The 25108-nt window shown below is 51.7% G+C and overlaps 5 protein-coding genes across 5 annotated transcripts; 1 reads left to right on the forward strand and 4 right to left on the reverse strand.

Annotated features, from left to right (window-relative positions):
• The first annotated feature begins 622 nt into the window (after positions 1-622).
• On the forward strand, positions 623-1766 carry PHACADRAFT_246350 (uncharacterized protein). Its single transcript, XM_007389812.1, has 3 exons — positions 623-940; positions 1000-1094; positions 1153-1766. The coding sequence occupies exons 1-3, from the start codon at positions 821-823 to the stop codon at positions 1625-1627; spliced, it is 690 nt and encodes a 229-aa protein (XP_007389874.1). The 5' UTR covers positions 623-820; the 3' UTR covers positions 1628-1766.
• A 371-nt stretch (positions 1767-2137) lies between these two features.
• On the reverse strand, positions 2138-10366 carry PHACADRAFT_167779 (uncharacterized protein; the record flags this gene model as incomplete). The annotated part of the gene is made up of 33 exons (XM_007389813.1): positions 2138-2469; positions 2555-2991; positions 3136-3431; positions 3481-3532; positions 3653-3935; positions 3989-4357; positions 4411-5090; positions 5146-5494; positions 5545-6098; positions 6166-6249; positions 6313-6456; positions 6503-6539; positions 6589-6658; positions 6713-6744; positions 6805-7037; positions 7101-7222; positions 7312-7315; positions 7380-7431; positions 7488-7668; positions 7723-7752; positions 7810-8008; positions 8061-8403; positions 8465-8530; positions 8593-8635; positions 8665-8698; positions 8755-8782; positions 8836-8852; positions 8903-9038; positions 9095-9197; positions 9304-9349; positions 9398-9506; positions 9559-9887; positions 9941-10366. The coding sequence occupies 33 exons, from the start codon at positions 10364-10366 to the stop codon at positions 2226-2228; spliced, it is 6132 nt and encodes a 2043-aa protein (XP_007389875.1). The 3' UTR covers positions 2138-2225.
• A 1676-nt stretch (positions 10367-12042) lies between these two features.
• On the reverse strand, positions 12043-14044 carry PHACADRAFT_246354 (uncharacterized protein). Its single transcript, XM_007389814.1, has 8 exons — positions 13887-14044; positions 13571-13833; positions 13134-13525; positions 13065-13082; positions 12841-13011; positions 12690-12779; positions 12587-12637; positions 12043-12537 (listed from the first exon to the last, which is right to left on the reverse strand). Exons 1-8 carry the CDS (start codon positions 13907-13909, stop codon positions 12220-12222), a joined length of 1326 nt encoding a protein of 441 aa, XP_007389876.1. The 5' UTR covers positions 13910-14044; the 3' UTR covers positions 12043-12219.
• Positions 14045-14507: 463 nt separating this feature from the next.
• PHACADRAFT_203622 (uncharacterized protein) lies at positions 14508-15977 on the reverse strand (the record flags this gene model as incomplete). The annotated part of the gene is made up of 10 exons (XM_007389815.1): positions 14508-14877; positions 14928-14997; positions 15054-15094; positions 15144-15223; positions 15278-15297; positions 15358-15394; positions 15451-15522; positions 15572-15650; positions 15704-15862; positions 15915-15977. 10 exons carry the CDS (start codon positions 15975-15977, stop codon positions 14599-14601), a joined length of 900 nt encoding a protein of 299 aa, XP_007389877.1. The 3' UTR covers positions 14508-14598.
• Positions 15978-17345: 1368 nt separating this feature from the next.
• Positions 17346-24915, reverse strand: PHACADRAFT_189549 (uncharacterized protein; the record flags this gene model as incomplete). Its single annotated transcript, XM_007389816.1, has 35 exons — positions 17346-17622; positions 17675-18551; positions 18602-18621; positions 18689-18749; positions 18796-19055; positions 19111-19454; positions 19880-20212; positions 20268-20297; positions 20357-20392; positions 20448-20546; positions 20594-20737; positions 20784-20820; positions 20873-20941; positions 20998-21027; positions 21081-21313; positions 21378-21499; positions 21549-21592; positions 21645-21707; positions 21765-21945; positions 22020-22030; positions 22082-22263; positions 22316-22658; positions 22720-22785; positions 22848-22890; positions 22941-22953; positions 23015-23042; positions 23096-23112; positions 23170-23305; positions 23361-23463; positions 23511-23523; positions 23580-23609; positions 23658-23764; positions 23818-24145; positions 24208-24635; positions 24690-24915. 35 exons carry the CDS (start codon positions 24913-24915, stop codon positions 17346-17348), a joined length of 5334 nt encoding a protein of 1777 aa, XP_007389878.1.
• Positions 24916-25108: the final 193 nt, after the last annotated feature.

Genomic DNA, 25108 nt, shown 5'->3' on the forward strand with positions numbered 1-25108 from the left:
TCGAACACGATTCTACCCAGCTTAGGCGTGACAGAGCTGTGACAGATCTGATCGCGGCGTGACTGCCGCGCCAGCGAAGACCATGTCATTTTTGTCACATCAGTCACCGCGTCAGAACTAGTGGCCGCTGTCGTGGACTACCTCAGTTTTGTGTCCTTCCCCTTGACCTCAAACTTGGTCTTTTCGCTTTACAGCTTCGCAAGAAGGAACTTCAGATATTAAATTAATATAATCTGAAACTTGTATCATTCATATGTGAGAGACGTACGAATGGGAAATGAATATTGATGGGGTGTCCCAAGGAATGGTCCTGTACTAGTACTATACTTACCTTGTTCATTTATGATCCTCGAAGTGCATGGTATACCTTAATTATCATGGTCCAAACCAGAAGAAATCAAGCTGTTCATGACGGGCTCAAATGCCGACTTAACAGTCAGCGAGCAAGGATACCGGAGCAGCGGCGCAAGTCTGCGCGTAGATGGCGGTGAATGCACGTGATATTTCTATCATAGTTACCGTCCGGAATCGCGTCTCCTAAGGCTCAAGATTCATTTTCTTTGTCCGTGCTGCCACTCTCAACAAATGCTTGAGATCGTCCCAGAGTGGCCTGCACTGGCACTGACCCACAGCCAAGTGGGCCCATGTTTTCAGCGCCGCGCTGAAAGATGGAAATCAGTGGCACTTCTATGAACCAAGGCTAGAACTAGCCTGCGGTTGAAACTCTCATATATAGAGGCATGAAAGGTCAGTCGACTCTATACTCTGTGTACACCTCGCCCTTGAGTACAATCGCTTGGAAGAGAGCCGACGGATCATCATGTCAGGGCCATATCCTATCCTGGAACAGCTGTTGAACCAGAATCAAGTATGGGCGAAAGTAGTCGACGAGAGCGACCCGACCTTCTTCCAGCGCACCGCGGAAGTTCAAGATCCTAAGGTACGCTTATGCGAGTAACACCCAAAGTCCTTGCGCTGACCCGCTTGAACAATTAATAGGTCCTATGGATTGGGTGTTGTGACTCCAGAGTTCCTGAGTCGGTCATCCTCGGATGCATGCCAGGCCAGATTTTCACACACCGGAACATCGCTAAGTATGCTGCTGATCCGTTCTGACTTCGCAAGACGCGTTAACCTTGCTTCGCCGCACAGCCAGGTCCAGCTCGATGACCCCAACGGCATATCCGCACTCACATACGCCATCGCTGAGCTCGGCGTCGAGCACATTATCGTGGCCGGACACACCCGCTGCGGCGGTGTCGCAGTCTGCGTCGACCATGCGCCCGACAAGGCCCTCGCGTTCAACTCCGTCAAGGAGTCATACAGCCCGAAAGAGCCCAAGGAGACGGCGTCGTGGCCGCCACCATCGCCCCTTGACGTCTGGCTCACTCCGCTCCGCGAGCTGGCGGAGTCGCAGCCACAGCCGCCGACGGTGCTCGAGCTTGTTCAGATAAATGTCAAGCAACAAGTTCTGAACGCCGTGCAGACAGAGGTTGTGAAGGATCATTGGGCGGGCACCGGCAGGGGAAGACTCATCGGCGTGCATGGGTGGATGTACGAGCTGGAGACTGGGCGCGTGCAGGACCTCGACTGCAGTGTTTACGGATCCACATATGCATCCGCGTAGAGGTAGTTAGCTGGCTCTTGTTGACATTGCGCACGTTCGTTTCCGCGCAAGGTTGGTGCGCGCTGCTGTGCTCTATTTTTCCCGTGTTACGTGGCTCTCCTGAAACCCTTCGGCGGATATAATGGCATATGATGTAAGCATTCGCATCAACTTTGAATATTTGAACGTCAAGCATACTTGTAAGTTCATAGTGTGGTACAGTGATATGGCATGGAAGAGAGCTGTTTGGGGCCTCACAGACGCAGCTCCTAGTTAGGACTTTGAAGTTAGGATATTTGTCAAAGCGGACCGCTTTGATTTGGCTTGCGGCAGCCGCAGGCACCGTGCGAAAGAGAACTACGAGAAATTTGAAGAACTTACAAATAGACCACGGCAAGAAAGGAGGATCGCTAAGCGGCCCTCTTCCTATAGAAACGGAAGACTGGGAAATTAACCTTCATGTACCTACTAGTGTCTTGCAAACTGTACACCGGGGTGTCAATAATCGATTGTGGCGGAGCTGTCAATTAGATGACATTCGTCATATTTTAGTCTATTACTAGTGCGAATACACACACAGGCAATGAAGTAACTATAGATGTTGGTAAAGTGCATAGCTCTAGTCGCACATGTAGGAATAATCGAGGTCGTCTTCTACCTGCAGCTCCGGCTTCCGTTGCTGAATGGACGCAACTGCCTTCTTCCTCACCAAGATACCTTTGACGGCAATACTCAAGTCATCCTCCCAGCTCCTATCGGGGTTCTCAGGTATGGCGAGGATAAATCTCCGAACCTCGGATACGAGCTGTTCAAGTCGTTCGCGATCAGCTTCTCGGTGTATGTCGGACTGTGGGCGAAGAGACCTTTTGAGACGCATCGCTGCACGACAGAACTCGCTGCATAGAGCGTCAGAAAGCGTAAATGCAGTCAAAAGCTGAGTCTACTTACTCCCATCGTTTGACCTCGGCTTGGATAGCGTCCAGCTCGAGATGGTCACCGCCCTTGTCGCCAAGCCGCATCGTCTCCTTCCTCTTCCGCCCGTGCAAGTACTCCAGGACACAGTCCAAGGCGACCATAATGTGCGGGACAGGCCCAAGATACAGCTTGCGGTAGAAGGTGTGGAGTGGTCCCGACCAGGGCATCTGCGCCGACTGCGCCAAAAATTCGTTGAAGTGCCGCACGCGGAGAAGGCCGAGCGCGCTCGGAGGCCCAAACGCGCTCATTCGCAGCCGTCGTCGTGTCCTTTCGAGGTATATCAAGGTGGCTCTGCGCACAATTGCCAGCTCCTTCTCTATGTAGGACGCAAACTGGGCCGGCGCCTCGTCAAGATCTTCCGTCGCCTCGCCGTCAACTTCGTCATCCGGAGACACGGCTACAGGGGATTCCTCAGCAGGAGTTGGTGTAATCATGAGCCCTATCGTCGCAGCTGGTAACGCAACCTCTGGACCCGCACTTGAAGCGACGGTAATCGGCGCCGGCTGCACCGCTGCATGGGTCCTGACAAGATTCGGCCAGGCTGGGCCTGTTACATCGGATACGAGTAGGCTGGGAATATTGGCTGGACGATCGTAAACCACGCGTCGGAGGTTCCCAGCTGGAAGGGGCATGTTCGCAACCCTGCTACGGTCTGCGAGTTGTATCATATCGTCGATGGCGAGCTCGAAGGAGTTATTTCGAACAATATCTGCGATTTGCTCCCAATGAACCGCGGCGACCAGTCTTTCATACAGCCAATGCGGATTGATCGCCTCGTCAGATGTGCCAAGCGACCGAAGCATACGATGGATCTCGGTCTTGATGTCCAGATTCTGAATATTGTGTCCCACTACGTTCCGCATAAGCCTTGTGTATCTACAAGAGAACCAGAGACAGACCTATGGACAAGTTCTGGCAGCTGAGCGGCGGAGGGAAATTTGTATTTAATGGCTGGTCAAAAAGGATAGATCGACCAGTACTCACATTCGAGCAATGTAGATACTTCTAGTCAGATATGCTGGATTAGATGTCGGAAATAAATGGCCTGCAAGATGTGAGGATCGATAACACCTCCGAGGTGGAGAGCCTACCTATATCGTTACCAGTATAGAGACGTCGCAAGAGGAATCCCACGACCTTCACGTAGTCAGCAATCAAACCCACTTCTTTCTGAGAAGTGAATCCATCGAGAAACAATCCAGCGACACTCAGCAACCACCTGCGGGGAAGAACAACATTATGAACCCCAGAAAATGTGCGAGCCCGACATATGACGACGAGAGCTGAGGATATAACGTCGAGGAAATCGCAAAGGACTGCGCCGTCTATCGGGAGACGCCACCCCATGATATGCCTAGCAGAAAATATATCAGCGCGTTTCACCATAAGTTCCCGCGCCATACTCGCCTCAGAAATCTGGTACAGATCGGAATGCCTCTAGGATGTCCGTTGAAGAAAAGCAATAAATCATGTGTGATGTGAACGCCATCGGTGTGTCGCCGTAACCAGGCTGGGAACGGGCCTGTGATACAAGGAATCCTGTGTGCGTAGGGAGGGCTATCGGTCCGCATAGCGATTCTGTGCAGCATCATGTAACGTAGGAGTCCGGTCAAGAACCCGTCAGGTACGAAGCCGATTGTCGGATCCAGGGAATGATCAAAGAATGCTTCATAAAGCCATTTCCCGACGACGAAGTTGTCCACTGCAGGATCCAACGTGGTAGTCAACTTCCCGAACCACGGTTGCCAAGTCTGGTACAAGCGAGACAGCCACCATCTGCCACAGTGAATTATAACATAATGTTTTATTCTTGGGAACTTGAGGCCCACCTGTGCTGATCCCAGCGCTCCGTCCACCGCTCAACATTGCTTGCGTCCTCGTAAATCCGCATCTGTGTCAGTATCAATGGCGAGAGCTGCTGGGAGTGCGCAGGAAGATTATCCCAAAGTATATGCGGCCGTTGACATTGGTTGGCATCCCTTGGGCAGTGTTCATCGACGGCGAAATTGAGGCATGGTTGTGACCACATCGACGAGGATCGGCAGGCATCATTCTCCATCCGAACACGGTCGAGAAGGCGTTGTTGCAAAAACCGACGAATGACACGCGGCATAATGTAACGAGGCACTTGGATGCCAGTCTCCGGGACGCCGACATGGGCATGGCCCACCCGTACCAATTCCTGCGCAAGCAAGGTACCGGGGTGGACTTGGTACTGTTCACCTTGTACAGTCACTGAGAACGAGAGTAATCTCTGTAGGTCGGGATTATCACATGATTGGTGCGAATACGCCATGGATCGCAGGGCGCGAGTGTACACCGAGAAGGCCTCGAGCATGGACCAGGTCTTCGCGAGATCATCCGACTTGAATCCAGATGATATTGCTTCGGCAGAGAAGACGTGGTCCAAACAACGAATGGTGCTGGCGGGATGTAACTGACTAAATTTGCGTCCGAGAGCTATAAGATTTTGTTGATGACCAGAAACGATAGCCTCGAACATGGTTAGCTATCAGTAGATATCAGTACAAGTGCAAAGATTAACACAGTAAGTGATATCACACCTGGTCTCGCTCAATGCTGGGCAGCTCATGCTGCATTAAACTTGCAGATAAGTCCAGCAGCTTCCTAATTCGCGGATTATGAGATGACAGCTCGACGTCCAGAGGCAAGGTCTTCCACAGCTCGTCGAGGATACAGTCGCATGCTCGGCGTACGTTCGTTATGTCCTCTGTTGAAGCTCGAAGGAAGAGTCGAACAGCTTCGTCGACATTTCCCGATTGGAGATGGGCTGAAGCGGCATCAGCATAGCGGCAGTTACTCTCGTAAAGGGCTGCACGTGCGGCATCGAGGCCGTAGAGGTCAGTATAATCGACGACCTCTTCGACAGAACCAAAGAGTTCTTGCGCTTTGCTGTTGACAACGTTAGTCGCTTAAACAGGAATTGAGACAGTCATGCTCACCCGATGTCTCCCGATTTGAGATAGTACAGCTTCGACACGTCGATGATGCTTTCCAGGACTGTCTGCTCCATTTCAGATTCGTACGTCTTCGTCAGTCTGACAGCGTCATCGAAAGAGCCTGCCTTGCGATAGTGCTTAGCGGAGAGGTCGTACTCGGCCGCCCCTTCGAAGAACTTCGCCGCGCTGACATCGTCACCCGCGGTTACGAAACATTCAGCACAGATACGATAGTACGTCCGCCGGAGCTGCGGACTATCGGCAGCATCCGCAGCCGTCCTGAACGCATGCGCAGCCTGCACGAACGCGCTGACCATCTCTGAGTCTCCGAGTGAACTGGTCTCCGCTTTCTGCTCCGCAACTGCTCGTAGGTGGTAAGCTTCTGCGATGGTTTTCTCTCGTGTCATGCCAGCCCTTTGATACGCGTACATTGCTTGCATGTAGTTCCTGTTGCTGAAGAGGCTCTTGGCAGCGGTCCCCCATTCTGCGCGAGACGAGGTTGTAGCAAGACGAGGAACAGGTGATCCTGGAACCCAGGTGGATATTTGACCTTTATGCTGCCACAAAATCTGATGGTGAGAGCGTTGAGTAAGAATCGTTCTGCAAAGGCTTTAAGCAGCTTACACGCATAGGCTCTCCCTTATTGGAGTAGTCGATGATCCAAAGGTTCAAGCGTGCTCTAGTAATCGCCACATAGAGAGACTTGAGCTGTGCCAAGGGCGATTACGTGTTAGCAACGTATGCTGAGATGACGAGGATTGCTTGACGCACTTCGCGACAAAGGCCATGATGTTTGATCTCGTCGAATATAGGACTCTTGACGGCGAGACCCTCTGAGTCCGAAAGCTCAGACAAAACGAGCCGCCACTGTGAGGCGCCGACCGTAGAGTCTGCGAAAAAGTTGTACAGAACAACCTGCGATGATTGAGATAGATAGTCCTTGGAATATATGGAGACTTACATCCTCAAATTCTAGCCCTTTGCTCTCGTATAGAGTCCTGCGTGCATGTGTGAGTTCACGATCAGCCTCTGCTACAAGTCACTCACAGGATGATGCCGACGTCCCCTAATTCCGAGTACAGCTGGTCGCGAGTGGTAGCGTCTCGGACGATGACACCTGGACACAATCAGCAAGCCGGTCAGATTGCGAGTATACGATTGTGCAGCATACATTGCTTCGCGCCAAACTCGATGGTGCAGCCACTGAACGGATACGTCAGAAATAGGGATCAAATCACTTCGATAACAATGATTTTAACTTACCCTTCATCAGACAGAAACTCTCCAAACTCAGGAGCCTCACCACTGCCGCCACTGAAAAACGTAGGCTTAAGACCATCAATCGTGCCCTTCTCTTCCTCCAGGAAGTCGATAGTGTATGGCCAAAATTTGGTTATGAGTCGAACGACCGCGTTCGCGCACTTGACGATACCGCCGTGTGACCGGTAATTCTTCGTGAGCTGGAAGGTGCGGGAGTTCGATGTCTTGCTTCCATTCTGTTGGCCGCCCAAACGCGGCTTGTCAGTTGCCATGGCCACCTAGACACTCCTTTACCGTACCTCCAGTCGATACATAAACGCCTTGAGCTCGTTGAAGCGGAAAGAGCTTCCTGCACTTATTGTCTGAGCGGTATCGCCTGCCCAGAATACACCGTCCGGTCTCCGACAGATGAATCGCAGGACTGGAGTTTTCGTTAAAGCCGCTCACTGCAAGATAACGCAGGAGCTCACTGAAAGTATCAACCAGAAGGTTATCCTGAACCTCGTCGACATAACTGGGCGCGTGTTATCTATCAGCGCACCATCTTTTTATGAGAAGTTAACTTACATATAATCCACCCTCTGGCCCGGGACACCGTACTGCAGGAAATTGTGGATTATAGTGTGTGTTCTGTTGTATTGTGAATTAGATATTACAGCGCATATTGATGATCTGATACAAAGTACCTATCAGCACTATCCGCTTGTCCATCTCTTCTTTTCGCCTTCAAATAGGCTTCAAAGAGACTGTATAGGTTGTCTCTCTGTCCGCTAAAGGCTGCCACTCGCTCGCTGGTGTCACAGTAGCTTTGCCTGTCGAGTATGCCGTCCGCACTGCACAATGCTCGCTCGGAGCCCTTTATGATTCCTGGTGTATAGTGAGTGAAATAGCTAGAAGTCCACGAGCAAGTCCGACGCTCACCGATGAATTCAGCATATACCGACGACGGTTCTACATGTAAAATCGCTGGCATTAGCATGTAATGCAGGCTACATAATCGACACATGCCTAATCCTTTGGTAAGCCCCTGGGGGAATCTCCGCCAGTACAAAGTAAGGAACGTGTAGTACGAGATGACATTGTGTGGGACACGGCGCAAATCACCCTGTGTCGATAAGTCAAAGTCTTCCTTGAGTGGCCTTCCTTCCCTGACACGTTTTTGTGCATCGACCAGCTCGTTGAAGTCAGCAGCCAGAAGTCGACAAAGCTACAAAGTACTAAATATCGTATTTCCGACGCACTTGGAGTAATAAACCTACCTGATCGGATGTTAGGAAGAGCGGAAAATTGTCGTCAGATAGGTCGGAGAACTTCTGCGGTAGCACGCTACGATGTCGATCTTCCTCGTCCTTGTCGACCATACCGAAATCGATGCCTCCGGAAGAGCGTGTGTCAACCCGGGGAGATAGTGGCATGGCTTGGCCCTCGACGTCCACGGCGAGCATCATTTTTCTGAAGTACTCCTCGACCTTCTCGGCCAGGACGCGCGATTGAGTGACGAACAGCTGCCGGGGCCGCGGTGTTGCCTCGGTGAGTCCTTCTTCAAGGCTACGCCACATGCGCTCGATGCCAATCATCTTGAAAACCATCGTTGTCGTCTTGCTGTTATGGTGACGGATGTTAGTACGACGAATTCCGTAGCTTTTGATAGTATGCTCCGTACCCTGTACCGCTACGACCAAGGACGAAGCAGGAGCCAGGGTGGAGAACGATGGCTTGTTCCTGTGCTCTGCACATGCATTGAAGTAAGTCAGCATCCTACTATGAGAAAAATTTCAGGAGCCAACGCACGACATATAAAACGGGTGGTTAACGTCTTTGTCCGATATTATACCTGCCCACATGCGTCAAACACCACCCCACCAACGAAAGAGCAAGACGTGCCATTCAGGAAAGCCTGCCGATAGATCATTTAGATTGATATGAGTGTGGAGAACGAGTGTTGTAACATACTTGTGAGAACGGAACAAACTTCTCAGAGCTTGGCGTCCAATGTGAGCACTCCGCATAAGTCCCGGCTAAAAACAGCCTCACCGTAGCAGATTTTGTAGCTACGGAGACAAGGTCAGCGACGTACATATCGACAAAGCTAATAGCATACCTCCTGTTTGTCCTCGACGCTGAGATCAGGGAGCTGCAGTCCGTCCTCTTCGTCCTCGTTATCCTCCGGCGGAGGCCACATTGCAGGTGGGATGACGTTGCTACCCGGTGTCCGGGGCGCACTGCGATATATACATCTGTACGACGTCAGTTATTGTGCGCCCTAGTACAGAAGAGGGAAAGTGAGGCATACCGTTTGCGGTGTTCCTTGCCGCCCCCGCCCATGCGCGAGACCGCGTCCCAGAATCGACGACCATGCATTTGGGCGTGGGTGTATATACCATAGATACGGAGTACTATGATCGATGAGTAGCTATTAGGCGAATGTTGACTTATATTTTACCTTGCGTGACAACCTGTAGCGCCCGGTCTTCAGAAAGCTTTGACAGAAAAGGATCAGACATGTGCTTACATCAGATCCGTATTCTTGTTCGCAATCCACGCGATACTGCAACGGATTAGTGGGGTGACGGTACTGCGAGGCAGAAGAACTGACCACGAGCCGAGTATCGCCTGTCATCTTGGCCTCGAAGATAGGGAGACCGTTGTCAGATCCGACGAGACGCTTCTGGTTGTCCGCAGAGAAATGACCATGTGAGAGCTCTCTAATGATGCCTCATTAGACGAAAAACGACAATCAATGGGATATATGCGCACTTCAGCTTCTTGATGATAATATCGAACAGCTTGGGATCCTTCTTCCGCGCGTCGCGCAAGTCCTTCTCAGCGCGTTGAGGCATGATGAGCCTCCAGAGTCCGAAGCCGTTCGGACTGTCGAAGTAGAGCGCGGCCCTCAGCGGCTGCACCGCTGGGTAGGCAGACGGGAGGTCGGGCTCCACTTCGATAGTGGTGAAGGTGGTCTCGATTTCTGCCGGGTCCTGGGTATCTGCGAGAATTGACGACTCTTCCGGAGGTGCGATGATCGGCATGTAGCAGCTGTGGATGTGCTCCGCGAGCTCGGGCTTTCGTAGGACCTCAAGATAAGTCTAAGGCAGAGTCGTGATGAGGGGAGCTCATACTCATGTCGCATGTGACGTACTGTGAGGATAGCATACTGGGCTTTCAGAGTATCTTGAGACAAGGTCAAAGCGTCTTCCTTGCTCGCAGGAACGCTAGCCCCGAGCCTGATGAATGGCCCTTCATCAATGTTTAGTCGACGTTCAGCACGCTTGGCCTTCTTCGCTTGCTTTTGCGAGACACGCCTCGGCTTACGCGTGTCCTGAGGCGATTCGGGTTTTTCTTCGAGATCTTCGAGAGAGCAGATCGTTGCTAGCGCACTGAGAACAGGACGCGCCAGCTTCATTGTGCGCTGACAATGATCAAGAGCAGGATCCTGCAGAGAACCGCAGTAAAATGACAGCTCCTGCAGCAGAGTCGAGGGAAACGATAGGTCGAATTCCGCTGCGGTAGAGGGGAATATATCTTCCAACCAAGCTAGGAGCACATTGTAAGATTCGGCCGACATGGCTTGGTGGCGCGATGAGCATGGTGTCGATATACACTGGAAATATTACAGCTTACAAGATATGAACAATTCAAGAAGTCGAGGCACAGCCAAGATGTCTTGCAGCAACTTTTGCGTATCGATGGTGGGATTCACGAGGTGGCTCTCGAGGAGACCTATGGCGCCCTCAAATGACACCTCGTCTCGCATACTCTCCGGATCAAGCAAATCTAAGTTCAGCTTTACATGGATATGCTTGTTATGAGCGGCTTGCTTGAGGGTTGGACGCATGGTGATGGTAGCTTTCAGGGGGCTCGGCTGCGCGCCAGTCTGAGGGGCGGCCATTTATCGCACGGGACCGCCTCATGTTCGAAAACGCAGGGAATGCATCCTCAAGGCCTCATATGGCATGCTGAATCGCTATCTGAGGCCTGTATAAGGTTCAAAGGTGTAGATGATGGAAACGCCAGACACGAAGCAGGGCATCTGCCAGAGATTATGCAACCAAGCTCACGGGTCGCCGAAAACGTGGGCTGTAGTGCAAAAACTGAAGGGAATTACGATGTCTCGTGCATGTGCAATTTCTCAGCTACGAGCTAAGAACTTCATCGCATCTGGACGCGACGTGGGGGTCGAATTCCACTCCGCGGGCTGTTCGCGGGCGCGATCTCTGCTACGCGAGGCGCTCGCTCTTCAGCAAAGGCAAGCATTTCCCACAGCCAGTGAGTATGGATCCAAGGTCCAACTTAAATTCATCCTCTCTGTTTCCGTCAGTTTGCGAACGACCTGTGTCGTCTCACACGCTCCTTTCCTTTGAAGCTCTGTGATACTCTGCCCGGCATGTCGTACACACCCACCTGAGCCCATCCGCGTCCCAAATTCGCCGCTGGCACTGCCCGCCGTCTGCCAGCTTGCGTCTTGCTACGACTTTCGCGGCAAGGAAGTACCCCTGGCAACGGCTCGATAACCCTGCGCTTCGGCTTTGCGACCTCGAGCAGTCTCATAAGCATGCCAAATGCCATTGCAAATTTCAAGGAGAGGGGCAGAATCGGCCGTTAATTCCCATGTGTGAGGCGGCGAACGTCGAGAGCGGAGCAAGGAGCCAGGCGAGATATCCTTGGGAGGGTAACGTGCTACTCGATTTTGGCGCGTTGGCAAGTCCGTGCTCTGCTTGGCTTGGCTGCAGCTTCCCCCGCATTTGGCACCAGGTTGCATATTACGTCGCGTCGCCGTATCCCCCCTTCGTGAGCGTGCTTATTCCCTGTTGACTTCCTTGCACGTCGCTTTGTGGGCCGGGAGGCGGCGGTGGAATAACTGGTGACCATGCGAGAGCATAGGAGAACGTATTGGACTATGCTTTCACTTCGGCATCGATATGCCTACCTTGTATTCATGACAGGGCGATTGGCTTTCCCGCTTCACTCTCGTGTATGTGAGCTCTTCCGTCCCTGCATGCTCTGCATGCTAATCACTTATGCACCATGTCAGTAACATCCGAGCTCTCTGTTTGTGTCTCGTTGCAACAGTCCTGCCACCTCAGTGATCTCCGGCTCACGCGTCGACATTAACGGCCACAGGTTTTGCTGCAGTCAAGTGGCGGAAATCTGGCTAAACTTCTTCAGGCCACAATATGGGCTCGCTTTACCGCCAGTCGCATGCTGACTCTAGTATGCATGCACAGGGATTCTAGCGATACGCGTACTGGAAGGAAGCCGTAAATGCTGTACCGTAGTAGTCCAAGGCGAGCAGATTTTACACATGACGTGAGCTCTGTATAAATCTAGACATAATTCCACGGGAAAGGATGAAGTCTACGGCATACGCGTATACACATGGGCGTTGAAGAAAGCGCATCCCATCAACCAAGTTAATCTTTACAACCTCTCCAGAGCCTCGCGCGCCCGGTCCCACTCTTTCTCGGGAAGCTCAGCCCAATGGAAACGCACCATGTCCTGGAGGTCGTCAGAGACCTTCTTCAGTTCGGCGCGATCTCCCGCGCGGAGCTTCTCGATGTCGGTGCCCACGGGAAGGTAGTCGGGGTGGAACTCGTACAGGAAGCCGGTCCTCAGAGAGTACTCGAGAGCGGTGCTAGCGACCGGCCTGCGAACTGCGTCGTACACTTTGAGCGCTTCGGCTATGTTGTTCGCTGTGACTTTCGGGTGTGCGAGGATGCGCCCGAGAACGTAGGCGTCCTGCTAGCGCGTGAGCGAATAGGTGACTTGTGAATGATGGAGGGCCTACGTCTATTGCCTGGCCAGCGCCCGCTCCGAAATGGGTACTCATGGAATGGGCCTATGCCTCGACGTCACAGTGAATAAGACGAAAGAAATACACATGGGCTTACGGAGTCGCCTATCAGCACCACCCGCCCGTCGGCGTATTGGGGCAGATCGCGCATGTGGCTGATGGCCCATTTCGACACATCTCCGATATTCTACAAGCCGACCAACGTCGGTAAGGCTTCCGACGTCCACGAGCCATGATAGTCGACTCACCTCTGCGGCAATCCGAAGATCATCCTCCCAATCTTTATACAATTCTACGATTTCGTCCTTGGATGCGGCGACAACCGACGGTCCAGAAAGTGGCTTCCCGAGGCCGTCGGGAATGGTGTCGAAAAAGAGGATATTGATTAAGGTAGGAGAGATTGGATACGAGACGACATGCTATAAAACACGTTATATTAGAGTTATACATGCTATGTACAGTAGCATAATACCTTTCCTGAACCGCACCACTACTGGAAAGTCAGTAGCGCCTCATGAGAGCCAGCGCGGGTTAGACGCACCAAAAGACCGCCGCCCAGCATGACATTTTGCGGAGAGATTGTTTTCAGTTTCTCCCTATCCAGAAGCGTCCGGTATGCATGAGTCCCTGTCCATGTCGGTCGTGCGCTCTGCAGGATCGAAGTTGCCTTCTCTGGGTCGCCCTGAGCGATGTGCTCTGCGATCCCGGCGTACATCGTCTTGCGAGTGGGCGAGCCTATGCCATCTGCACCCACGAGAACATCTGCACGAGACGAAGATCCATCAGCAAAACGAAGGGTGATGCCGTACCCATCTTGGTCGTATACTTCCAGCTTCTTGGAGAAGTGGATGGTGAGGAACGACGTGGAGTCTGCATACAAGCTTTCGACGAGGAGCTGAACCATGTCCGCTCGAGGAAGCGCGATACAGCCATCTGAGGTCAGGTCAGACAAGTACTCATTAAGTTCGAGAAACTCACGAGGAATAACGAGTGTATGGAACACAAAAGGCTCCTTCGTGTCGCTTTTCCTCAGTGTCATCGGAGGAGAGAGCGCTCGGTTTTCCAGGGTTGCTTGTAATCCGAGGGAAGCAAAGACACTCCGTGTCCGCTGCCACACAGTTATCCCGGCACCTATCTCAGTAAAAGACGGCTCCGCCTCGTACAAATCGACGGTGAATGTCGAAGACGTCATGAACTTCTTGAGGACTAGGGCCAGCGTGAGGCCACCGATACCTCCGCCGCTTCCAGCTAAATTCAGGGCTAGCAGGTTATAGTAGAGAAGAGTGTAGCTTACCAGATGGCTACTTTCATTGCCATACTACTCAGAGCAGAGAAAGAGTATGATGCTGAACTCTGGTGTGTACCGTACGGTAGAGTTTTGAAGGAGTAGCTCCCAGGCCCATAGCCACAAAACTGGGCGCTGCATCAGCGATGTCGATGAGATGGGAATCGAAGCTGTGGAACAAGTTGAGAACCTAGTTCCATTTTTTGCACCTTAGGGGCCGAGCCAAGCGCCACGAAGGCGCGGAAATTCCCAGCCTCGTCCCCAGGCTCGGTGCACTTGAGTTCCAAACTCCGACGCACCAGCTGTCAGCCGATAACGTCGGAGTTAGAGCGGATAGAACGAGACTGGGAAACCCTAGCAGGATCAGGATGCGAGCAGCGAAGACCGAAACCACGCAGCATGGACCCGCACGGGCATGGTCCTCGAGTGTCAAAAAACAGCACGGGGGATACGTTACGATGATTATTCACGGCCAAATGATACCGAATTGCAGCAACGGCAGCGCCAACATCAGACACCATATATGGCGCCGCCAGAGCAACTTCAAGTTCAAGTTCAACGAATGCATGACGTCTTGCATCTTCAGATTTCTGAAAACAACCAGAAATCAGGTCAAATCCTCATGTCGTTCGAGCTCTCGAGCTGTGAGAATCTATAAAAGGCACGGCAATTATATTTCACATATATTTATATAAATCTCAGCAGGTGAATCAATAATATGTCAAACTTGGGAACCAGCATAGTTCTGGCCAAGACCATGAAGTGCGTCCGTCTGGGATGTCTTTGCAGCAAGATCGTCATCTGTCCCATCAGTCTCCAACTCGTGCGTAATGTTTATAGCCACAGGCTTTACCGCGACCCCCAGATTGGCACTGGGGCGCGATGAATGCAGGGACGGGAGATTAAAGGTGGACAGAGCGGGTCCGTTGGTCTCGAAGGCTCCACCCATGCCGAAGCGAACGATGATAAGGCAGTATGCAATGCCCGAGAGCGGCGCCGCCTTTCCACAGGTCAGATGCGCAGGCAGGCATAGAAGTGCGGACGACGTACGAAAGTTATGGAAGTGATTATTGCAAAGGATTGGCCAAAGTAGGTTATCATCATTATTACATTCGACACCCTGGTGCAAATTGCATTGTGAACGTGCTGGTCGGGATATTAGCATAGTAGACTTACGTGAAGAGTAAAGCGCTCTCAATAATGATAGCCACAACTTTCTGTGATGTGTCCAGTCAGCCTGGGGAGTGAGGGGATTCAGGCACATACGGAAGCCACCGTAGAGCGTAAGTACTTTGTTGCGTGCCGCACTGCTTGCTGCGTACTCCACACCTTGTATGACAGCAGAGCTATGGACGGGTGAGCCTTCTCAGTCCAGCAGGGTAGTCCTCGGGAAGACGCACCTGAGCAGTATATGTTCGTGCTTAAAAGTAGAACGTCAGCACCAGCCGTGAATTCTTGGCTTGAAATGAACAAGACATACGCTACAGTGCACGTCAGAGTAGCGGCGATCCAAGGCGCTGTAAGTCCGAGTCCGTTGAATACAATTCATCTGCTAATGATATCTGGTGCATACCGCAAGAAGATGTGAAGAAATTCTCGTTCGGGGCCAATTTGTGCTTGTTATATATGAATAATGCCCCGCAGACTAAGCCACTTGTAAGAACACAGAAAGAAGATATATTAAGCAGACGCACCCATGCTAGCGATATATGTGCAGCTAGGTGGCATTGCAATCGGCCAGCTGCGGTGCCACACTTGCCAGAGCCGATATACCTGCGTGCAAAGATAAGCGTCGCCGAAGTTGATCTTCGAGTCGAGGAGCATACCATTATAAAGTCGCATATGCCCACTTCAACTATGTATATACTCAGGCGAGCGACATCTAGACCATCGGACAACAAAGTAAAGTACAGCAAAGGCCCGTCGGGTTCATTTCCATGGTCTATAAAACCTTTGAAGAGTCGGACAATTTCGATAACCCATTGCTAATATCATACTTCAGCTCAATCCATGTTCGCAGGCCTATAGAGCACTCACAGTGGTGACGCTGGAAAAGAGAAGTATACTGCCAGAGATAATGAGAAGGGTCGTCGTCTTCATTGAGCTATATTTCTGTTTCCGTTCCTTTCTCCCTACCAGGTAATACATCGATATGGCGAAGAGTACGACATACATGCCTAAGTTTGCCCTTCGCTAAGCACTCGATTGGTGCAAGTAGGAGTCACAAACGCACCATACACTAGTGTCCCAATTACCACTCCGAGGAGCTCGGCAGCTGGAGGCGATATTTGGACCATTACTAGAAGCTAGGGGTCGGTGGCGAGTGAGCATCGATGTAGCGCTCCGGCGTACGTACTTATAAACAAGCTCGGTGTTAAGCATCAGCGATATATCGCCCATAAGATAAGGTTTGAGACATCTACATACACGAAGCAGAGAATTTTCGCGATCCCAGGGCCTTCATCTCCGCATCTGATATCCGTCAGTTAGTTAGATGACAAGCCAAGCGAGATACTTACCTAGTATGATGGGTGACTCGGATCCCGAACGTGGCGCAGTTCGGCCTGCGCGTAAGCATGGATAGCATCCAGTCGGCTTGTATGTTTCTACCCCTGTAACTTCACGAGGAGGTTTGTATGCACTGTGAACAACTGTATCGGCTATACTACGGTCGCTTACATGTATGCCGAGGCTGACCACCTCCGCCTGCTGGATTGTGGGCTCGTGTCAGCGTCATCTCAGAGAGGTCGCAGAACTGCGCGAGATCTGATCAATTGATTGGGCGGGCCGGTTTTGTTTTCCAATGAGGTGGGTTCCCGCGTTGCTCTCGCGGCTTCGTGGGGCTCGGATCAATGCACAGCTGAAGCGCAGAGAGGGAGAATATCAAAGCTGTGCATACCGCAGTTATTCGGAGCGCCGGAAGACCAGGCGACCTGCGATATCTAACTCTCTATCGATCCTGCACCACGCTGGTGAATGGCTATGCGACACAGCTCTTCCTACCACACTACGCGGCTAGCACAGAAGGAAATTCAAGCAACAAGTGCGGGGCTTCTAAAGGTGCCGACTATACCGTAGCGCACAATTACGAGCCATATGCGCATAGGCTGTGCCAGCAGAGGATCCATCTGAGAAGCTCAAGAAGCCATCAGCTGCAATTTGCCAAGCATCGCATAGAGAGCGGGACGTGGACTATTCGAGAAAGGCGGCGTCTCGTCCATCGGAGGTCCAAGATTGCGGTTTTGCAATTGGAAGGACCTCCTGGGCCCTCGCTGTGCATCGCATATATCTGGGAATTCGTCGTACGCCATCTAATCTATATCAGGCAGATTCGTACAGTAGTGCTGGTGTTGATGAACGCCTGAACGGAGCTTCCAGTTCGATGTTAACATGCATCGAGTAGTCTATCACTAGTGAGTAGATATACAAATAACGAAGCAATCAGAGATGTCGATAAATTATGTAGATCTAATTGCGCATGTAGACATAATTGAGGTCATCCTCCACCCGCAACTCCGACTTACGTTGCTGGGTGGGTGCAACCGCCTTCTTCCTCATCAAAATACCTTTCACGGCGATGCCCAGGTCATCCTTCCAGCTCTTGTCAGAATCTCCAGGTATGGTGAATATAAAACTTTGGACGTCAGAAACGAGCTGTTCGAGCTGTTGACGGTCCGCTTCTCTGTGTATTTCGGACTGTGGGCCGAGAGAATTCTTGAAAGGCATCGCCGTACGACAGAGTTCGCTGCATGAGTGTTGTTAGACGCACAAGACAATCGGCGGCTGAGTCCACTTACTCCCACCGTTTGACCTCGGCTTGGATAGCGTCCAGCTCGAGATGGTCACCGCCCTTGTCGCCAAGCCGCATCGTCTCCTTCCTCTTCCGCCCGTGCAAGTACTCCAGGACGCAGTCCAAGGCGACCATAATGTGCGGGACAGGCCCAAGATACAGCTTGCGGTAGAAGGTGTGGAGTGGTCCCGACCAGGGCATCTGCGCCAACTGCGCCAAAAATTCGTTGAAGTGCCGCACGCGGAGAAGGCCGAGCGCGCTCGGAGGTCCAAACGCGCTCATTCGCAGCCGTCGTCGCGTCCTTTCGAGGTATACCAAGGCGGCCTTGCGCACGATCACCAGCTCCTTCTCGGCGTAAGAGGCAAACTGGGCCGGCGCCTCATCAGGACCTTCCGTTGCTCTACCGCCATTTTCGCCATCCAGAGATGTAACTGCAGGGGTTTCTTCGGCAGGGGCTGGTAGAATCGTAGACCCTATCGTCGCAGCTGGTAAAGCGGTTTCTGAACCCGCACCGAGAGCAACAGTAATCGGCGCCGGTTGCACCGCTGCACGGAATCCGACAGGGTTCGGCCAGCTCGGGCCTGTTACATCAGATGCGAGCAAGCTGGGAATATTGGCTGGACGGTCGTAAACTACGCGTCGGAGGTTCCCAGCTGGAAGAGGTATGTTCGCAACCCTGCTACGGTCTGCGAGTTGTATCATATCGTCGATGGCGAGCTCGAAGGAGTTATTTCGAACAACGTCTATGATTTCTTCCCATTGGACTGCGGCAACCAGCTTTTCGTACAACCAGTGCGGGCTGATCATCTCGTTAGATGTACCGAGTGACCGAAGAATGCGATAGATTTCAGCCTTGATGTCCGGATTCTGGATATTGCATCCCACTACGCTCCGTATAAGCCCTTTAAAATCGAGAAGAGAACCGAAGACAGACCTATGGCCAAGTTCTGGCAGCTGGAGGACGAAGAGAAATCCGGATTAAATGATTGGCATATAAATATAAAAATTAAGCGATACTCACATTCGAGCGATGTAGATATTTCTGGTCAGAGATACTGGGTTAGAAGTGGGGAATAAATGACCTACGAGATGTCAGAACCGATAGTAGCTCAGAGTAGAACAACTTACCTATCTCGTTCCTGGTATAAAGACGTAAAAGAATTTCCATGGTTCGCACGTAGTCAGATACCAGGCCTACTTCTTTCTGCGATAAGAATTCGTCGAGAAACAATCCGGCGACACTTAGCAACCACTTGCAAGGAAGAACAACATTGTGGACCCCAAACGACGTGCGAGCCCGATATATGACGACGAGAGCCGAGGATACGGTGTCTAGGAAGTCGCAAAGTATCGCAACATCTACGGGAAGCCGCCACCACAGAATATGCCTAGCGGAGAACACAAATCAACGTAATTCATCACAAGCTCTTGTGCTATACTCACTTGAGGAGTCTGGTACAGATTGGCACGCCTCTACGGTGGCCGTTGAAGAAAGATAATAGGTCATACGTGATGTGAACGCCATCGGCTTGTCGATGTAACCAGGCTGGGAGCGGACCTGCGATACAAGGAATCCTGTGTGCGTAGGGAGGGCTATCAGTCCGCATAGCGATTCTGTGCAGCATCATGTAACGTAGGAGTCCGGTCAAGAACCCGTCAGGTACGAAGCCGATTGTCGGATCCGGGGAATGATCAAAGAATGCTTCATACAGCCATTTCCCGACGACGAAGTTGTCCACTGCAGGATCCAACGTGGTATTCAGCTTCCCGAACCATGGCTTCCAGACCTGGTACAAGCGAGATAACCACCATCTGCCACAGTGGATTATAAGATGATGTTTTATTCTTGAGAACTTGGGGCTCACCTGTGCTGATCTCAGCGTTCTGTCCATCGCTCAACATTGCTCGCGTCCTCGTAGATCCGCATCTGTATCAGCACCAATGACGAGAGCTGCTGGTAGTGCGCCGAAAGATTATCCCAAAGTATATGTGGCCGTTGACGCTGTCTGAAATCTCTAGGACAGCGTCTGTCGACAGCAAAGTAAAGGCATGGTTGTGACCACATCGACGAGGATCGGCAGGCATCATTCTCCATCCGAACACGGTCGAGAAGGCGCTGTTGCAGAAACCGACGAATGGCATGCTGCATGATGTAACGAGGCACTTGGATGCCAGTCTCCGGGACGCCGGCATGGGCATGGCCCACCCGTACCAACTCCTGTGCAAGCAAGGTACCGGGGTGGACTTGGTACTGTTCACCTTGTACAGTCACTGAGAACGACAGTAACCTCTGTAGGTCGGGATTATCACATGACTGGTGCGAATACGCCATGGATCGCAGGGCGCGAGTGTACACCGAGAAGGCCTCGAGCATGGACCAGATCTTCGCGGGATCATCCGACTTGAATCCAGATGATATTGCTTCGGCAGAGAAGACGTGGTCCAAACAACGAATGGTGCTGGCGGGATGTAACTGACTAAATTTGCGTCCGAGAATTAAAAGATTTTGTTGATGATCAGAAACGATAACCTCGAACATGGTTAACTGTCAGCGGACATCAGTACAAGTACAAATATTAACACGGTAAGTGATATCACACCTGGTCTCGCTCAACGCTGGGCAGCTCGTGCTGCATTAAACTTGCAGATACGAGGCTGTAGCAAGACGAGGAACAGGTGATCCTGGAACCCAGGTGGATATTTGACCTTTATGCTGCCACAAAATCTGATGGTAAGAGTGTTTAGTGAAGATCGTTCCGTAGAGGCATTAAGTGTCTTACACGCATAGGTTCGCCCTGATCGGAGTAGTCGACGATCCAAAGGTTCAAGCGGGCTCTAGTAATTGCCACATAGAGAGACTTGAGCTGCGCCAAGGACGACTACACATTAGCAATGTAAGCAGGAATTCTTGTGTTACTTGACGCACTTCGCGACAAAGGCCATGATGTTTGATCTCGTCGAATACAGGACTTTTGACGGTGAGACCCTCCGAGTCCGAAAGCTCAGCCAGAACGAGCCGCCACTGCGAGGCGCCGACCGTAGAGTCTGCGAAAAAGTTGTACAAAACAACCTGCGATAACTGAGATAGACAGTTCTCAGGATACATGGAGACTTACATCCTCGAATTCTAACCCTTTGCTCTCGTTCAGAGTCCTGCGTGTACGCTTGAGTCCATCACGAGTCTTGACCAGGAGGAGGCACTCACAGGATAATGCCGACGTCCCCTATTCTGAGCGCAACCGGTCGCGAGCGGCAGGGTCTCGGACGTTGACACCTGGACAAAATCAGCGTGCCAATCTAATTGCGGGCATGTAAATATGCCACATACACTGCCTCGCACCAAACTCGATGGTACAGCCACTGCATGTATATGTCAGAAGCAAATGGCTTCGATAGCAATGATTTAAACTTACCCCTCGTCAGACAAAAACTCTCCAAACTCAGGAGCCTCACCACTGCCACCACCGAAGAACGTAGGCTTAAGACCGTCAATTGTACTCTTATCTTCCTCCAAGAAGTCGATAGTGTATGGCCAAAATTTGGTTATAAGCCGAACCACCGTGTTCGCGCACTTGAAAATATCGCCGTGGGATCGGTAGTTCTTTGTGAGCTGAAAGGTGCGGTAGTTTGATGCTTTGCTTCCTTTCTGTTAGCCGCCCAAACGCGGCATGTCAGCCGGCATAGTTAGTCAGACACTGGTTTAACCGTACCTCCAAGCGGTACATGAACGCCTTGAGCTCATTGAAACGGAAAGAGCTTCCTGCACTTATTGTCTGAGCGGTATCGCCCGCCCAAAACACGCCGTCCGGACATCGACAAATGAGCCGCAGGACTAGAATATTCGTCAGTATTGTTCGGCGCGAGATGACATGCCCATTCACTGAATGTATAGACCAGGAGATTATCCTGAACCTCGTCGATGTAACTGGGCGCGTTATCTGGTAGTGTACTGGATGAATCCTAAGAAGTTAACTCACACAAAGTCTACTTTCTGCCCAGGGATACCGTACTGCAGGAGGTTGTGGATGATGGCGTGCGTTCTGTCGCATGGTCAATTAGCCGTCATCCACGAATATAAGAAACATGACAGAAAGCACCTATCAGCACTGTCCGCTTGTCCGTCTTTTCTCTTCTCCTTCAAATAGGCTTCGAAGAGACTGTATACGTCCTCTCTCCGCCCGCTAAAGGCCGCCCCACGTTCGCTGGTGTCGCAGTAGCTTTGTCTGTCGAGCACGTCGCCCACACTGTTCATAGCTCGCTCAGATCCCTCGATGACACCTGATAAGATATCAGTAGAACACATGGCAATCCATAGCCGAGATCCGAGGCTTACCTATGAATTCAGCATATACGGACGACGGCTCTGCATGTGATGATTAATGCCAATCTGCGATATTAAGTACACAGCTCATACGCGCCTAATCCTTTGGTAAGCCCCTGCTGGAATTTCCACCAGTACGAGATGGCATGATTGGGGACACGATGCAGATCGCCCTGCGCCGGCAGCTCTAGATGTTCTCTCGACGGTCTTTCTCTCTTGGCGCGCTCTTGTGCATCGACTAGCTCATTGAAGTCGGCAGCGAGAAGTCGATAGAGCTTCGCGGACATCAAGACTTGGATCTCTTGCGCTTCATGAAAACGAACTCACCTGATCTGACGTCAGGAAAAGTGGGAAATCGTCGTCGGTCAGATCAGAGAACTTCTGCGGCAGCAAGCTACGATGCCGATCTTCCTCGTCCTTGTCGACCATCTCAAAGTCGACGCCTCCGGAAGAGCGTATGTCTATCTGGGGAGATGGCGGCATGGCTTGGCCCTCGACTTCCTCACGGGGCATCATTTTCTTGAAAAACTCCTCGACCTTCTCGGCCAGGACGCGCGACTGGGTGAGGAACAGCTGCCGAAGCTGCGGTGTTGCCTCGGCGAGGTCTTCTTTGAGGTTGCACCACGCGCGCTCCATGTTAATCATCTTGAAAACTATCGTTGTTGTCTTGCTGTCGTAGCAACGGCCGTCAGAATGATGAATTTCGTAAGAATGAATAGTATGTTTCGTACCCTGTACCGCTACGACCAAGGACAAAGCAGGAGCCAGGATGTTCAGTGATAGCTTGTTCTTGTACTCTGCGTATGAGTTGAAATAAGTCATCGTCCCAAAAAGAGCAGGATCGCAGGAGCCAACGTACGACATGTGGAACGGGCGATGAACTTCTTTGTCCGAGAATGTACCTGCTCACCTGTGTCAAATACTATTTCGCTAACGAAAGGGCATGACGTACCGTTCAGGAAAGCCTACCAAAAAAAGGGAGGCATTTGGATCAACACGAGGTCGAGAACAACCATTGTGCCGCACCTGAGAGAACGGAACAAACTTCTCAGAACTGAGCGTCCAATGTTAGCACTCCGCTTGAGTCCGAGCCACAAACAGTCTTACCATAGCAGATCATTTAGCTACGGGTACCACGTTGAATCACGCACATATCCATATCGATAGGACTAACGGCGTACCTCGTGTTCGTCCTCGACGTTGAAATCAGGGAGTTGCAGCTCGCCCTTTTCGTCCTCGTTGTCCTCCAGGGGAGGCCACGTTGCAGGTGGTGTAACGTTGCTGCCCGGTGTCCGGGGAGTATTGCGGTATACACATCTGTACGGAGTCAGTCACTGTGCGCCCTCACATAGAAGAGAAAAGGAGGGAATACCGTTTGCGGTGCTCCTTACTGCCCCTGCCCGAGCGTGAGACCGCATCCCAGAATCGACGGCCATGCATTTGGGCGTGGGTGTATATACCATAGATACGGAGGACTGTAATTGATGAGTAACTATTGGGCGAACGTTGGCTCACAGTTTACCTTGCCTGACAGCCTGCAGTAACTAGCCTTCAGAAAGCTATGACAGAAGATGGGCAGACTTTTGCTCACATCAGATCCATACTCGCAATCCACACGATACTGCAGTATATCAGTCATATGACGGTGCGGCGAGGCAAAAGAACTGACCACAAGCCGAGTGTCGCCCGTCATCTTTGCCTCAAAAATAGGGATACCACTGCCAGACCCAACGAGACACTTCTGGTTGTTCGCAGAGAAATGACCATGTGAGAGCTCTCTATTGACGCCTCATTAGACAAAAACGACAATGCGCGGGATCTATGCGCACCCCAGCTTTTTAATGATGATATCGAGCAGTTTGGGATCCTTCTTCCGTGAGTCGCGCAAGTCCTTCTTGGCGCGTGGGATGTGAAGAGTTTCCATAGTCCGAAATCGTTCGGGAAGTCGAGGTCGAGCGCGGCCCTTAACAGCTGCATCGTTGGGTAGGCAGAGAGGAGATCGGGTTCCGCTTTGATGGTAGCGAAGGTAGTCTCAATATCCATCGAGGACTGGGTTTCTGTGGGGATTGCCGGCTCTTCGGGAGGTGCGATGGTCGGAATGTAGCAGTCGTGGATATGTTTCATAAGCTCAGGCTTTCGTAGGACCTCAAGATAGGCCTGAGGCGGGGTCGGCGGGGTGATAATGAGAAGAAGCCGCATTCATGTCACACGCGACGCACCATGAGAGCAGCTTTCTGAGATCGCAGAACTTCTTGTGATAAAGTCAAGGCGTCTCCCTTGTTCGCAGGAACACTGACCCCTAGCTTGAGGAATGGTCCGGCATCGATGCTTGGTCGACGTTCAGCACGCTTGACCTTCTTCGCTTGCTTTTGCGAGATACGCTTCTGCCTGCGCGCGCCCTGGGGCGGTTCAGCTTCCTCTTTGATATCTTCGAGAGAGCAGATCGTTGCTAGCGCACTAAGAACAGGACGCGCCAGCTTCATTGTGCGCTGACAATGATCAAGAGCAGGATCCTGCAGAGAACCGCAGAAAAATGACAGCTCCTGCAGCAGAGTCGAGGGAAACGATAGGTCGAATTCCGCTGCGGTAGAGGGGAATATATCTTCCAACCAAGCTAGGAGCACATTGTAAGATTCGGCCGACATGGCTTGGTGGCGCGATGAGCATGGTATCGATATACACTGGAAATATTACAGCTTACAAGATATGAACAATTCAAGAAGTCGAGGCACAGCCAAGATGTCTTGCAGCAACTTTTGCGTATCGATGGCGGGATTCACGAGGTGGCTCTCGAGGAGACCTATGGCGCCCTCAAATGACACCTTGTCTCGCATACTCTCTGGATCAAGCAAATCCATATCCAGCTTCACATGAATCTGCTTGTCGCGAGTGGCTTGCTTGGGGGGTGGACCATGGGTCGGACGCATGGTGGTGGTAGCTTTCAGGGGGAGCTCAGCTGCGCGCAGTCCGAGGGGCAGCCATTTGTCGCGCTAAACTGCCTCACAATCGAAACCACCGGGGACGCGTCCTAGCTCATATAGGCCTCATATGACACGCTAAATCACTATCTACGGCCTGCACAAGAGTCAGCGAAGGTGTATATGACGAAAACATTGGGTA

Source organism: Phanerochaete carnosa, assembly GCF_000300595.1.
Source record: "Phanerochaete carnosa HHB-10118-sp unplaced genomic scaffold PHACAscaffold_1, whole genome shotgun sequence".
Lineage (NCBI taxonomy): Eukaryota > Fungi > Basidiomycota > Agaricomycetes > Polyporales > Phanerochaetaceae > Phanerochaete > Phanerochaete carnosa.

Bases quoted from the DNA above. Each gene is read 5' to 3' on its own strand.
- PHACADRAFT_246354 (XM_007389814.1), bottom strand. From the start codon at position 13,909: ATGGCAATGAAAGTAGCCATCTG. The intron at 13,834-13,886 runs GTAAGCTACACT...TTTAGCTGGAAG, and splicing joins GCAATGAAAGTAGCCATCTG to CGGCGGAGGTATCGGTGGCC. The intron at 13,526-13,570 runs GTGAGTTTCTCG...ACCTGACCTCAG, and splicing joins CCATACACTCGTTATTCCTC to ATGGCTGTATCGCGCTTCCT.
- PHACADRAFT_246350 (XM_007389812.1), top strand. From the start codon at position 821: ATGTCAGGGCCATATCCTATCCTGGAACAGCTGTTGAACCAGAATCAA. The intron at 941-999 runs GTACGCTTATGC...AACAATTAATAG, and splicing joins CGGAAGTTCAAGATCCTAAG to GTCCTATGGATTGGGTGTTG. The intron at 1,095-1,152 runs GTATGCTGCTGA...TTCGCCGCACAG, and splicing joins ACACACCGGAACATCGCTAA to CCAGGTCCAGCTCGATGACC.